Source organism: Oryctolagus cuniculus, chromosome 3, assembly GCF_964237555.1.
Source record: "Oryctolagus cuniculus chromosome 3, mOryCun1.1, whole genome shotgun sequence".
NCBI lineage: Eukaryota > Metazoa > Chordata > Mammalia > Lagomorpha > Leporidae > Oryctolagus > Oryctolagus cuniculus.
Window position 1 is genome coordinate 66,012,249 of NC_091434.1, and position 16,057 is coordinate 66,028,305.

General features: G+C 37.0%; 1 protein-coding gene across 20 annotated transcripts in view; it reads left to right on the top strand.

Moving 5' to 3' along the window:
• Positions 1 to 16,057, top strand: part of ATF2 (activating transcription factor 2) — a 107,583-nt gene that overhangs the window by 37,642 nt on the left and 53,884 nt on the right. For 12 of the 20 annotated variants that reach the window (XM_070070661.1, XM_070070663.1, XM_051848480.2 and 9 more), the window contains 2 exons: positions 8,753 to 8,822; positions 13,863 to 13,959. In XM_070070661.1, the coding sequence (XP_069926762.1) occupies positions 8,753 to 8,822; positions 13,863 to 13,959 (167 nt within the window). The remainder of the gene's footprint in view (positions 1 to 8,752; positions 8,823 to 13,862; positions 13,960 to 16,057) is intronic. The other 8 variants (XM_070070665.1, XM_051848488.2, XM_051848486.2 and 5 more) reach the window with 1 other exon arrangement.

The window sequence follows — 16,057 nt, forward strand, 5'->3', positions numbered from 1 at the left end:
GCTGGGACTGCAGGCAGCAGCTTTACCTGCTATGCCACAGCGCCAGCCCCAGACAGTCAGTTTTGTGCATGTAGAAAACCTGCTGGGATTTTGTTTGGGATTGTACTTTATCTCTAATAGATGTATTTGGACAGAATTAGCACATTAATATCTAGTCTTTCCAGTCTGTGAACATATTGCATCTTCTGTTTGTTTAGCCATGTTTAATTACATTATACAAATATTTTGTATAATGTTGAGTTTTTTTAATGTGTGACATACGTTTTTCATTAGATTTATTCCTAGTTATTTGGTTTTGCTGTTTTAAATGGAATTGGGCAACTAGAAAGCAAAAGTACTGTGGAATACATGAGCAGAGAAAAGAAATTTTAAAGCAATAAGATGAGTAATTCCATAGTTAAGACTGATTAAGAAAAATAATTAGCAATACTAGGGATTCTTTTTTTTTTTAAGATATTATTTTTTTGAGAGGTAGAGTTACAGACTGTGAGAGGGAGAGACAGAGAGAAAGGTCTTCCTTCTGTTGGTTTGCTCCCCAAATGGCTGCAACGCCGGAGCTGCACTGATCCAAAGCCAGGAGCCAGGAGCTTCTTCCAGATCTCCCACACGGGTGCAGGGGCCCAAGGACTTGAGCCATCTACTGCTTTCCCAGGCCACAGCAGAGAGCTGGATTGTAAGAGGAGCAGCCAGGACTAGAACTGGCGCCCATATGGGATGCTGGTGCTGCAGGCGGAGGATTAACCTACTGCACCACAGTGCCAGCCCCAGAGATTCTTTTTTTAAAGATTTATTTTATTTATTTGAAAGAGAGTTACAGAGAGAGATCAAGCCAGAGAGAGAGAGAGAGAGATGTCTTCCATCTGCTAGCACACTCCACTGATGACCATAATAGCCAGAGCTGAGCTGATCAGAAACTAGGAGCCAGGAATTTCTTACAGGTCTCCCATGAGGATGCAGGGACCCAAGGACTTGGGCCATCTTCCACTGCTTTCCCAGGCCATAGCAGAGAGTCGAATCGGAAGTAGAGTAACCATGACTTGAACAGATGCCCATATGGGATGCCAGCGCTACAAGTTGGGGCTTTAACCCAGTGTGCCACAGTGCCGGCCCCAATACCAGCGATTTAAAAGGGGACATCATCACAGATCTGGAAGATGAAGGATATGAAAGTGTAAATATAATGAATTTGTGGAGGAAAAAAATGGATACAAGAATTTTAACATCCTTTTTTAAAAAAAAAAAAGATACTGAACTCATAACTTAAAAACCTCTTCACAAAGAAAACTGTATCTCAGCTTCCCTAGAAAATTCTTCCAGCATATAAGATTCTTGCAGAGAATCAAAAGGAATGAATAGGGGCTGGCACTGTGGCATAGTGGGTAAAGCCACCACCTGCAGTGCCGGCAGCCCATATAGGCGCCGGTTCTAAGCAGTAGAAGATAGTCCAAGTCTTTGGGCCCCTGCACCCATGTGGGAGAATAAAAGGAAGCTCCTGGCTCCCGGCTTTGGATTGGCACAGCTCTGGCCATTATGGCCATCTGATGAGGGAACCAGTGGATGTAAGACATCTCTCTCTCTCTCTGCTTCTGCCTCTGCCTCTGCCTCTGCCTCTGCCTTTGCCTTCCTGTAACTCTGCCTTTCAAATAAATAAATAAATCTTTTTAAATAAAAAAAAAGAGTGAACATGTTTCAACTCTTTTTTTATTAGGTCATCATAAACTTGATACCTGGCAAGGTTGTTTCTATGAACATAGATGTGAAAATCCTAAGCAAAATATTAGTGAATACGATTTGGAGAAATATATATTCATATCCAAGGGAATTTGTTCCAGTAATTCTGGTTGGCTTACCAGTTGAAAAGTATTGCGTGTGTGGAAGAGGAAACACTTCAAGATGTTGGTGTAGGCAATGACTTCTTGGATAACACTTCCAAAGTACAGGCAACAAAAACAAAAGTAGACAAATGGGACTATATCAAACTCAGAAACTTGTGTACATAAACGAAACAATCAATAGAGTGAAGAGACAACTGGTAGAATGGTCAAACAATATTTGCAAGCCACTTACCTGAGAAAGGATAAATATCCAGAATATATCAGCAATTCAAAAAACTGAACAATTAAAAAAAATCTAGTGTAAAAATGGGCAAAGGACTTCAATAGACAATTCTCCAAAGAAGAAATACAAATGGTTAAGAAATATAGGAAAAATGCTCAATATCACTAACCATCAAGAAAATGAAAATCAAAACCACAGTGAGGGCCGGCGCCGCGGCTCACTAGGCTAATCCTCCACCTAGCGGTGCCGGCACATCGGGTTCTAATCCCGGTCGGGGCACCAGATTCTTTCCCAGTTGCCCCTCTTCCAGGCCAGCTCTCTGCTGTGACCTGGGAGTGCAGTGGAGGATGGCCCAAGTGCTTGGGCCCTGCACCCCATGGGAGACCAGGAGAAGCACCTGGCTCCTGGCTTCGGATCAGTGCGGTGTGCCGGCCGCAGCGTGCCAGCTGTGGCGGCCATTGGAGGGTGAACCAATGGCAAAAGGAAGACCTTTCTCTCTCTCTCTCTCACTGTCCACTCTGCCTGTCAAAAAAAAAACAAAAAACAAAAAAAAAAAAACAGTGAGATACCACATCATCCCTGTCAGATGGCTATTATCCAAAAGACAGAGAAGGAAATGTTGATGAGAATGTGGAGTAAGAAGAACACTTTTACACTGCTCTTGGGAATGTAAATTAGTACAACCACTGTGGAAAACAGTATGGAGAGTTCGTAAAAAAAAACTACACTTGCCATATAATCCAGCAGTCCCACTCCTGGATATATTCCCAAAAGACATGAACACATTTTATCAAGGAAATACCAACACCACCATGTTTATAGCTACATTGTTCACAATAGCCAAAATATGGAATCAACCAAGGTGTTCTTCATAAGATGAAGGGTTAAAGAAAATATCGTATATATGTATGCAAAGTAATATTATTCAACTATAAAAAAAGAATGGAATCCTACCATTTGAATTAAAATGGATCCAACTGGAACACATTAAGTTGAGTAAAATAAACCAGACACAGAAAGGCAAATACCACATGTTCTTCCTTATATGTAGGAGCTGAAATTTAAAAAGAAAAACAATTTTAAAAAATTATCAGTATTGCTGCAAACATAGTTTTGTCAAATTTGGTTTTATATCTTCGTCAAACAAATGATTATACTATTATAGTTTTTTTTTTTTTTTTTTTTTTTTTTTTTTATTTATTTGAGAGGTAGAGTTACAGACAGATGAGAGAGAGAGAAAGGTCTTCCATCTGCTGGTTCATTCCCCAGATAGCCGCCAACGGCCGGAGCTGAGTCGATCCAAAGCCAGAAGTCTGGAACTTCTTCCTGGTCTCCCATGTGGGTGCAAGGGCCCAAGCACTGGGGCCATCTTCAACTGCTTTCCCAGGCCATAGCGCAGAGCTGGATCTGAAGACGAGCAGCCGGGACTTGAACCAATGCCCCTATGGGATTCTGGCACCACAGGCAGAGACAGCCTACTACGCCACAGTACCAGTCCCAGCTGCTATAGTTTTAATGATCTGTGATGATTTAATATGAGTGAAATTAACATCTTTTCATTTGATCGTTGCTTGTAACTCTTGCCTATATTCCTGTTGAACTGTAATCTTTTTAGTTGAACTCTATTTGGTGGAGCATTAAGCCTCTGATTATAATGTAAGTTTAAAATGTGTTATCTCAAAAATTCAGAAAGAGAAAAAGAGGAAGGAAGCATCATTAGATTCTTGGAATTGTATCTATGAGCTACATTAAATCTGTTTTCTTTATATTAATATCCCAAAAAAATCATTGTGACAACATAATGAAAGAAAAAAATAGTTAATAGATGCAGAAAAAGCATGTGGAAAAGTTTATTTATGATTAAAACTCTCAGTACACTAGAAATAGAAGAAAACTTTGTTAATCTTACAAGAGGTATCTGAAAAACTACAGCACCTGCTTTCCTCCTGAGATTTAGGCTATACCAGCAATTGTCATAATGTAATCCAATGACTCTAAGAGTTCCAGATATCTTTCAGGGGTATGTAAAGTCACAACCATTTTAGTAATAGTACAAAGCTGTTATTTGCCTTTTTTTACTCTTTTTTTTTTTTCTCATGAGCGTACAGTGGACTCATCCAAAGGCTACATGACAGCTGTAGCACAACACATTGAATACAGGAGGCAACTGTGGAAATCCAACTATCTCATTTTATTAAGCCAGAAAGTAACAGAATTGGCATTAGGAAGCAGTGTTGGAAGCATTGTAACTGGGACTCAGTCTTGCACTGCAGTAGAGGATATGAGCTTCTCAAGTGGTAGCTGGACCAGCCGTACCACAATGCCTGCTCATCTCTACTTTTTGATGTGTGGGCCCTCAGATAGGAAAAGTTGAATGTCTGGTCATATCATGATATCTGGATTCTGAAATAGAGTGTCCTTGGAGGTAGATGGCGAGGCAGAGGCTTTGAGACTTCTGACCCTCCCTTGTATCATTTCCACCCTGTTGGTTGAAGTAACTATGCATTCCCAAATTCAAAGCAAGGAGACTGACTCGTCCTCTCAGTGGGGGGAGTTTCAAAGATTCACCAAGATGTTTTTACAGCCATCAGAAGATTGGCACTCTTACCTCATTGAAGTTATACAGAATAATTAAGAATTGTTTACCACTTAAAGCCATAATTGTTGAACAGTCTCAGTTTGATCTGTCAAGATTTCACTTATAATAATCCTTTTATTACTAAAGGGAAAATCTTTTTTGTACTAAGGGAAAAATTAATGACAGTGCTTTACCACCCCCATTTCAAGCCATCTTTGGGGATTTAAAGGTCATAAATATCAGTTACATCATGTGTTTTAGGGTTAGTTCTCCAGAGTGCAAACCTTACAGATTCATGAAGCATTGTTCATTAGAGTCATTTTATATAGCTATTTTTTTCTAAGATGAGTTCTATTATAAATTCTCACAGGTGAATTTTTATTTTGTGAGCAAAAGATACTTACAGAAATACCTCTTAGACCAGTGTTGCTGCTTTTTTTGTTTTTTAATGGCTTGAGGATTTTTTTTGTCTTTGATTTTTCTTCAGTTTGAAAATGATAGATTTAGGTACGGGTTTTATGTGTTTATTCTTTTTGTTTTCTGAGCTTCTAAGATCTATGGTGTGGTATCTTTATTAATTTTGAAACAGTCTTTACTACTTAAAATATTTCTTTGTTCCCTTTCTTTTTTTCTCCTTCTCTCCCATTATACATGTTAAATCTTTTATCACTGTCCTGCAATTCTTAGACATTTTTGTTTGATTTTTCAGTCCTTTTTGTTTGCATTTTAGTTTTAGAAGCTTACTTTGACCTTGGTTCTTTACTCCATTGTAGCCAATATGCTGATCAGTGTACCAGAGGCATTCATTTCTATGACAGTTCTTATTTCTAACATTTTCTTTTTATTCTTCCTGAGAATTTCCTTCTCTTCTTACATCATTCATGTTATCTGCTTTTTCCATTATGATCCATAGCATATTATTCATAGTTACTTTAAATTTCCAGCCCATTAAGTCCCAAATCCCTGCGCTATTTGAATCTAATTCTGTAGCTTTTTATTTTTACTTACCTTTTTTTTTTTTTTTGTCTCTAAACTATGTTTTGCCTTCTTAGTATGCCTTGTAATTTTTTGTTGAAACTGGAGTTAGGCTGTGTTTATTATTTCTTGTAGCTGTGGCTGTCTAAAATACCCTCCAGTAGCCTTGTTTTTATTCCCTGTATTGTCTTTGTGTTTCCCTAGGGAGGTACCTTCTTAAATAAGGTCTGATACAAGCAATCTGACTGATGGGGAGCCTGGGGATAAGGTGTGGGGAGAAAGGAAGCATTCTGTAGTCATTACTTTCAGCTGTTGAGGTGAGCAGGGTTGAGGGGATATTGGAGTTGGTTATTTTTTCCCCAGCTCAGTTAGGCTGTTGTAAAATAATTTGGAGGAATAGTGGTTTGTTAAGGAGAACAGAAATGCTGTATGCTATTTCAAAATGTTTATGTTTTAGCTCCTTTTGCTGGAAGCAAGATTTTTTTTCTCCTGTCTTCATCCTGAGATACTAGTGGCCTGCCTTCTGGGACTGGGCCCCAAGAGTTGTTGTTTTTCTCAAACTAGTCATTACTGAGGCTCTCTCAGTTGGTCTGAATTCAAGTTTAAGTATTCATATTGGTAATGGCTCCGTTGGTAGGCTCCTGCTACTGGTAAATTGTGATTCACAGTGTTTGCCTCTGTTTCCACTTTCTATGACCTCAGTTCTCTGGTGGATCTAAGAAGAGTTGATGTTTTCAATTTGTTTTTTGTTGTTGTTCTGAGATAGGAATCGTAATTTATAGCTCTTATGAATATATAAAGTGTTAATTGTGACTTCCTGGAAACCTTTTGTGTTCTCTTTGATGACTGTGTATTTGTTCAAAACACAAAGCAGTAACTACTATGAACCAGCATAGGTTTCCTAGAAATATCAAAACTCTGACAAAACTTTCAGTATGGTAGGAGGAAACAGTGTAAAAATATTGGCAAAAACTTTGAACTTTGACTCAGAAGATTGGTTTTAATTTTAGCTAGACCACCAACAAAGATTTGGGATTTTAGGATTTAGAAAAAGATTATAGAATTAGAGATTGTGTTAATACAGTCAGGTTTCTGTATCTGTGGGATCCATATCTGGATCCACTCAATTCACATTGAAAACACACTTTAAAAAATGCCATCTGTGCTGAACATGCACAAACTTTTTCTTACTGTTTCTTAGACTATAGGATATAATGTCTATCTACCTGTATGTATAGCATTTATATTTTATTAGTTATTATAAGTAATCTAGAGACAATTTAAAGAACACAAGAGGATTGCATAAGTTATGTTTAGTTACTGTGCCTTTTTTTTTTTTTTTTTTTTTTTTTTTTTTTAGATTTTTATTTGTTTATTTGAAAGGTAGAGCTACAGAGAGAGGGAGAGAAGAGAAGTCTTCCATTTGCTGGTTCACTCCCCAAATGGCCGCAATGGCCAGAGCTGGGCCTATTAGAAGTCAAGAGCCAGGAGCTTCTTCCGTGTCTCCAATGCAGGTGTAGGGGCCGAAGCATTTGGGCCATCTTCCATTGCTTTCCCGGGGCCATAAGCAGAGAGCTGGATCGGAAGAGGAGCAGCCGGGACATGAGCTGGCACCCATATGGGATGCCGGTGTCACAGGCAGAGACTTAGTTTGCCATGCCACAGTGCTGGCCCCTACTGTGTTATTTTGTATAAGAGATTGGACAGCTTTGGATTTGGGTATCCATAAGAGGTCTTGGAACCAATCTTGTAGACTGAGAAGAAAGATCCTCTGAGGCTGGGATCTGTTTCTCTCATTTTTGTTTTCCCTTTGAGTCCTCTACAGTGCCTCAAACATAGGAAAAGGAGTGAAATTAAGAAAGGATGTAAGAATTTATTTTCAGACATGTGACTATTAATGATTTGGTGGGGTATTTAATGGAAATATGTAGCCAATAAGTGAAAATCTTTTACTAGCACTTAAGACAGCATAGAAATTTTGTCTAAGATTTCCTTAATTATACAATATGATCCTTAAAAGATTACATGGGGGCCGGCGCCGCGGGGCTAATCCTCTGCCTGCGGCGCCGGCACACCGAGTTCTAGTCCCGGTCGGGGCGCCAGATTCTGTCCCGGTTGCCCCTCTTCCAGGCCAGCTCTCTGCTATGGCCCGAGAAGGCAGTGGAGGATGGCCCAAGTGCTTGGGCCCTGCACCCCATGGGAGACCAGGAGAAGCACCTGGCTCCTGGCTTCAGATCAGTGCAATGCACTGGCCGCAGCGCACCAGCCACAGCGGCCATTGGAGGGTGAACCAACGGCAAAAGGAAGACCTTTCTCTCTGTCTCTCTCTCTCTCTGTCCACTCTGCCTGTCAAAAAAAAAAAAAAAAAAAAAATTACATGGTGTCTATTCATTTAATTTTTTGAATGAATGAAATTTATTCATTTTACCATGAGTACTTTCACATCATGAATACTTTTTTCACCATAACTATTTTATACTTATACCCTCAGTACTTTTAAGAAGCTGGATAGAGCAGTGTTCATAATCTCATGTACAAAACCTACATGTTACACCTATTTGTCAGTTCACAATAAGAAATTGTAAGATATGGTTAAAATATAATCGATATAAGCAGAAGTACTTTCTCTCATATTCAAATACAAAAATTAATAAACTTAATGAAAATCAAGTCTTGATTTGTATTTAAAAGTATTCTTTGCGGCCGGCGCCGCGGCTCACTAGGCTAATCCTCCGCCTAGCGGCGCCGGCACACCGGGTTCTAGTCCCGGTCGGGGCGCCGGATTCTGTCCCGGTTGCCCCTCTTCCAGGCCAGCCCTCTGCTGTGGCCCGGGAGTGCAGTGGAGGATGGCCCAGGTGCTTGGGCCCTGCACCCCATGGGAGACCAGGAAAAGCACCTGGCTCCTGGCTCCTGCCATCGGATCAGCGCGGTGCGCCGGCCGCAGCGCGCCGGCCGCGGCAGCCATTGGAGGGTGAACCAACGGCAAAGGAAGACCTTTCTCTCTGTCTCTCTCTCTCACTGTCCACTCTGCCTGTAAAAAAAAAAAAAAATAAAATAAAATAAAAAAAATAAAAGTATTCTTTGCTTAAAAATATGTACTGTAACACAAGTATGTAGCCATATATGTTTGTTTTATTATAGGCAATACAAGGACCTGTGGAATATGAGTGATGACAAACCCTTTCTATGCACTGCCCCTGGATGTGGCCAGGTAATATATAAATTACTTTAAATCATGATGTATATTTCCATTTATTGAAATACTATAGTGTTTTCTTTAGTAATAGAATATAGTATCATTATTTTCTTACAATATTTTGTAAAATTTTAGTGGTAGAATGAAAAAAATCTAAAAAATTTTTGAGGAGAAATTCTTCTTTTTCCCCATTAGCACATCTGAGTTTTAGAAAATAGTCTAATATGGGGAGCCAGAGATATTATATCTTGTCATGGAAAGGTGAAGACACTGGATAAAACTCCAGGATGAATACTGACTGAACTCTTTTTTTTTTTTTTTTTTTTTTAAGATTTATTTATTTATTTGAAGGGCAGAGTTACAGAGAGGCAGAAGTAGAGAGAGAAGTCATCCATGTGCTCATCCACTCCTTAAGTGGCTGCAATGGCCCGAACTGCACTGATCTGATGCTATAAACCAGGTGCTTCTTCTGGGTCCCCCATGCAGGTACAAGGGCCCAAGCACTTGGGCCATCTTCCACTGCTTTCCCAGGCCATAGCAGAGAGTTGGTTTGGAAGTGGAACAGCCGGGACTCAACCAGCACCCGTATGGGATGCTAACACAGCAGGCAGCAGTTTTTCTCACTGTGCCACAGCGCCGGCCCCTACTGACTGAACTCTTAAGAAATGAGCTAATATTTGACAGTATCACTAATGTATTCACATTCTTAAATCTAACATATTTAATACAAATGTATGGAAGCAGTTTCAGAAAGCCATATTTCAGTTTTAAGACAGGCCATTAAATTATTAATCTGCCATTATAATTCTATAAAATAGTTAAAATGTCTATAAAATAACTAGACACTAAGGAAGAGTGAAAGAATTTAACATGTAGTGAAATCACTAAGTATTGGTAAGGCAATGAATCATAAGTAAGCATTAAAGTGCTTTGTTGGTTCTTGTTTATTGGTATTTTAATGAAAATATAATTGATTGAGGCCAGTGCTTTGGCATAGTGGGTTGAACCTCCACCTGAGGCTCCAGCATCCCATATGGGTGTGGGTTCGAGTCCTGGCTGCTCTTCTTTCAATCCAGCTCCCTTCTAGTGGCCTGGGAAGACAGCAGAGGATGACCCAGTTGCTTGAGCCCATGTACCCAGGTAAGAGACCTGGAAGAAGCTCCTGACTCCTGGCTTCAGTTAGGTCCAGCTCTGGCCATTGCAGCCATTTCAGGAGTGAACCAGAGGATGGAAGATTCTGTCTCTCACTCTCTTTGTCTGTAACTCTGACTCTCAAACAAATAAATCTTTTTTTTAAAAGATATAATGATATATAATAGACTGCTTATACTTATGGTATACAATTTAATAAGTTTTAATATATGTGTGTGTGTACTCATAAAACCATCACCACAGTCAAGATAGTGAACACATGCATCATCCCAAAAGTTTCCTCATTTTCATTTGTAATTCCTCTTATCCCTTCTACTCCTGGAAATCACTGATCTGCCTTCTGTCGCTGTATATTTCTTTTTGTATTCCAGAATTTTATCTAAGTAGAGTCATACAGTATGTACATATGTGTGTCTTCTTTCATACCATACAATTTCAGATCCCTCCAAGTTATATGATCAGTAGTTAATTCTCCTTGTTGGAGAATAGTATTTCAATTTTCCACATTTGTGTATCCATTCATGTGTTGGTGGACATTTGACTTAGTTCCAGTTTTTGTCAAAGCTGCTGTGAATGTTCATGTACCAGTCTTTGTATGGATGCATGCTTTCATTTCTCTTAGATTAATTCCTAGGAGTATAATGATGGGATTATATACTGGCTATATGTTTAACCTTTTAGGAAGTTATCAAACTGCTTTCCAAAATGGATATACCACTTTACTTTCTACCAACAACTTATGAGAGGTCTTATGCCCATCCTTGTCAGGATTTTTGGCCCTGTCAGCCTGTTAAATTTTAGCCATTTTCATGTGTGTAGACTGGTATTTCATTGTGGTTTTAATTGTGTTTCTTTGATGGTTAATGAAAAGGTAGGTACTTTTTTAATGTGCTAATTGGCCATTTGGTACTTTAATTTTTGTGAGATATTTTTTCAAATATTTGGCCCATTTTTTAAAAATTGAGTTGTCTTTTGAGTTGTAGGAGTTCTTTTATAGCCTGGATACTAGACCATTCTCAAATATTTTTTAAATCTGTGGTTTACATCTTAATTCTCATAAAAATATTTTTGATGAATAGATATTTCTAATTTTAAGAAGTCTAACATTAATTTTTTCCCTTTTTATGATTGCTGCTTTCTGTGACTTAAATTTTTGTCTACCCTTAGGCCACAAAGATATTTCCCTTTAGTTTTCCTAAAAGCTTGCTTTTTCATTAGGTCTCTGTTTCAGTTTGAATTAATTTTTGTTTATAGTATGAGGGAAGGGTTAAAACTGATTTTTTTTCAATATGTTTTTTCAGATTTTCCAACATGCTTTGTTGAAAAGAATTTACTTTCTTCATTAAATTGCTTTGGCAATTTTAATAAATTGCTTTGCAGTTTTCAAATCTGAGACCTATTCATTCACAAATGTTTATTGATTGTCTCCAGTGACAAAGCTACATTTTGAGGTTCTCTAGTACATAAAATGAGTTTTCCTTTTAGATACTTCTAGTGTGGGATAAAAGATTTGTATATTGAGAACTGTAATACAAAATAAAAAGGCAGTAAATAGTATCACTTAACTGGGCAGGTATGTTCATTCTTGAGTTTTGTATTCAGCAGTTTGTCGAAAGCACCACTACTTACTCCTAAATTTTGGAGGATTCACAATGATAAAAGTGATAGGAAAGTAGCACCTGAGTCGGGGAAGGGATTGGATTGTGGTCTGTGGTGCTCAGTAAATGAGAATGAATGAATGAAGAAGTAAGGGGATAGAACAGTCTCCTTTATTGGTAATACAGATGGGTTCTGAAGAAGGATAGTGATGGTCTTTTTTTGGTATGTGAACTAATATAAAGACCTAGTGATAAAAGATAGCCAATGTAAATCAAAGCTTAACTGACCTTACAGAACAGATTGGAGTGGATTCTGTCATCCCCACCGACTCATCTTTAAGAGTCAACCTTTGCCTTTTATGAAGCTCACTCTTTCAGTCAGCATTTATTGAGTATTTAGTGTATGCTAAATTTGGAGGAACACAGTAGGAGCTGGCCTGCTTGAAAGGATAGGCATGAAAATATCAGTAATACTGTGATGGGTGCTGTAACTAAGGTCTTACACAGAGTGTAATAGAGTACAAAAGAGGGAGTTTTAACTTTATAGACTGGAGGTTAGAGTAAAAAAATACTGCATTCTTTTACATTGTTTAAGGTTTCCTAAAAATTATTGTTAATTGCATGAAAGGATGTGGAATAGGAGTCACAAGAGAAGAAACAAATGTTGATAGTTTTGGTGAACAAAGTTCACATATATACATTTTTAATCTTCCCATTGGTAAGATTATAAACTAAAGAATGAGTTTAGATCTCTTAATTTATCATTTTTAAATTATTGCTTTAAGATAAATAAGCACTCTCTATTTTCATTTATAAATATTGCTTAACAAGGAACATCTTCATAAAGGTTGATGTCCAGACATGGGAGATAACAGTTTATGTGTGTTGTAATCATAGATGCCACCTTTGGCATGCAGGACTTACCCAAATTACAGGTAGAAAGAAAACATGTTAGAGGCTGGTGCTGTGGTATACTGGGTTAAGCTGACTTCTGCAACACCAGTTTGAGTCCTTGCTGTTCCACTTCTTAGCCAGCTCCCTGCTAAAGCACTTGGGAGAGCAGTGGAAGATGACCCAAGTGCTTGGGCCCCTTACACCCATATGTAAGAGACCTGAAAGAAGCTCCTGGCTCCTGGCTATTGCAGCCATTTAGAAAATGAACCAGCACTGGAAGATCTACCTCTGTCTCTCCCTCTCTTTCTATAAACCTGCCTTTCAAATAAATAAATAAATCTTCTTTTTTAAAAAAAGGTTAGATAACTTTAAAAATAATTTTACTGACTGAGCTTCTGCCCCTGCCCCTGGCATCCTGTATGAGTGATAGTTCTGGTCCCTGCTACTCCGCTTCCTATTTAGCTTCCTTTAATGCACCTGGGAGGGTAGGAGAAGATGGATGGCCCAAGTGCTTGAGTCCCTGGCTTCTATGTAGGAGACTGGGATAGTGTTCCTGACTCCTGGTTTCAGCCTGTCTCAGTCCTGGATGGTGTGGCCATTTGGGGAATGAACCAGCAAATGGAAGATCATTCCCTGTCTCTCCCTGTCACTCTACCTTGCAAATAAATAAATCTTTTAAAAATAATAGTTTTATTTTCTTAGAACTGTGATAGAAAAGGCACTCAGACTTTAAGTTAAACATTTTATTTTAAAGTGGACTGCTTTATTTTTGGTTGCTATTCCTTTATTGGATTATAACAGAAATTTTAAGAAATTTTTCATTTAGTAATATGGTAAGTAAGCTTAAGTCTAGGTAAATAGAGTACTTAAAATCATTGTACCATGGAGTATCTATTTCTACTATTATATGACAAAAACTTAATAGTGGTCTGTTTTTAATTTTAATTTTAATTTTTTTCATTTTTAACAGGTTCAATATAATTCAGAAATACAATTCTAAGAATATAATGATATTCTTTCTCTCTCCCTCCTCTCACTCCTTTTCCCTTTCTCTCCTTTTCTCTTCACTTTTGAGATAATGTATATTTAATTTACATTACAATCAAGGGCTTAATGCTAGTGGTGTGTTTTTAGTATCCAAATTAAATTTACATAGTTTCTTTGCCTAAGATTTTATTTTTAAATCAGTTATGTGACCTAATCATATTGTGTATTCTTGGGTAATGGGTTTCTCTATGATTATTTGAAGTCTGGTATGTTTATACTAACAATAATAAATTCTTTTATAGTTTAAAAACTGCTATTTCACTGTTAATGGTGGTTTTACATGTTGTGGAAATGAATTTCCTTATCATTTTAATTATTTGATCAAATTGAAAATCTTAACTGTATCTTAAAATTTTTGCCACAGCGTTTTACCAACGAGGATCATTTGGCTGTCCATAAACATAAACATGAGATGACACTGAAATTTGGTCCAGCACGTAATGACAGTGTCATTGTGGCTGGTTAGTATATGCTTTTATTAATAGCTTATATACATATTTCACCTGGAATGTGCACAATTTTTGTGTATTCTCTGTAAATAATATAATCTGGTGATATTCCAATGACTTCATTTACAATAAATGTTGGCAACATGTATTTTACCCATTACATTTCCATGTTTCCTTCTGACCATTCATTTCACATTTTGTGTGATTTTCAAGTAGAGATTTCAATGTCAGTTTCATGGAAGTTAATTAGAACTCTGGGAACATCATTCATACCATTTACAAAATTTACGTTTTTCTTACAATTGAACTAATATATTTAGTCAACGTTTCTTTTAGCTGTCTTGGCACCTGATTTACAAGGCTGTGTGAAGACAGAAAAGGATGAAGCTCCTCCTGTTGGAGAGCAAGACCTAGCAAATTTCCGGATTAGAATTTTTTTTTTTTCCAAACAAAACATTTGTCTTAGTAAAATACTCGTAAGGGGTCCTGAATTCATTAGGTGCTTTTTTTCGTGTGTGTTGACCCTACATACATACAGTATTATGTAAGCAATTATTTTTCATATTATGTGAAAAGAGAAACCCAATTCATGCATTGATTTATTCATTTCATGCTATATTAGCTAGTTATTTCAGTATATATACACACACACATCTGTGTATATACAAAATATGAATAATTTTACTATATGTATTTTATAAGGATTATGATATAAAACATTTAATATAAATTTTAGACACTTTTCTATCACAGTCACATAAATTTGCATTTCAGATACTCAAATTAACTCTAGATTCTTCTTTCTTGCACACCTTAGGTTATACTATTTGTAAGTCTGGAATTATGTCCGAAAACTTAGTAATATTAGTACTTTTAAACAACTAGTATATACATCAAATTATCATATGCAATGTTTTGCATAGGTAACACAGCAAATATTGGTTGATTTTCCTGTACTTTCAGTATCAAAAGGTTGTAATGAAATGGGGAATAACAAAAAGTAGTCAATCTATCAGAGATAATTTATGTAGGAAAGATATAGGGAATTTCAGTAGGTCTTCAGTTCCATAAATGAAAGGAAGTGTAGAAGAATGAATAATGCATTTCTTTAGTCTTCTGTGCATCAGATAATAAGACCTAGAACAACAAAAAAAAAAAATAAAAACAAGCTGAAAAGTTCACTTTCCTAGGCATGAAGATCTTTGTTTCTGTGAAACTTAATGTCTTAAAGCAATCTCTCTAATATTTTAACTCAAAAAGTGTTTTGAAGTTGGTTTCTAGAAATTATTTTCCTGTTTGTATTTAATGGAATAGAAAAATACAACACGTTCAAACACAGCATTTGACCATTTTTTTACTGACATGTTGAACAGTTTATATTGCTTTGTAACACATGATGTGTGTGGTATATATCTGATGATCAGTAGCCATATGCAATCTGCATGTTACACAGTTGTGTCTATGTTGGCTTTACTTAAGTCTAACAGTCCCAGTAGTCATTAATGAAAGTGATCTATGCTTATGCATTTCAAGACTTTTCTCTCCCTGAGTTGTGAGCTTTCTAAAGAGCTTAGATAGGCAAACCTTTTGGGTATGAGAAGAGTTAAATTTATGTTTGACTTATTAATTCAGTCATGAGGGACTTAAGCTGATACATGTACATGAAGCCTTCAATGTAGCATGATTTTGGAGATAAGAGTAGGGTATAGGTTAAAGATTATACTGATAGGCAGTAATTTGATATGATTAATAGTGACCAAGATAGGCCTGCAGTATGTCTAATGTGTATGACAAATGGGTTATTTTGATGTTGAATATATTTATGTGTAGAAAAAATATTAATACACTTTGTGTATGTTAGGGGGAAAGGTAAAATAGTAATTACCATTGTGAAACACAATAGTTAATAAATATTTGAATTTAATTTCATAAAAGAGCTCTTAATAGATTACTTTTATTTAGCTTAGGTGAAATCCTTAAAATAACTTATAAAATTCATGCCCTAAAGTAGATAAAATACTAACAAAGTTTGAATATGCTACCAATTATAATCAACATAAATAAACAGCATTGGGGACAATACAACTAAATGAGCAAAATTTACTATCTT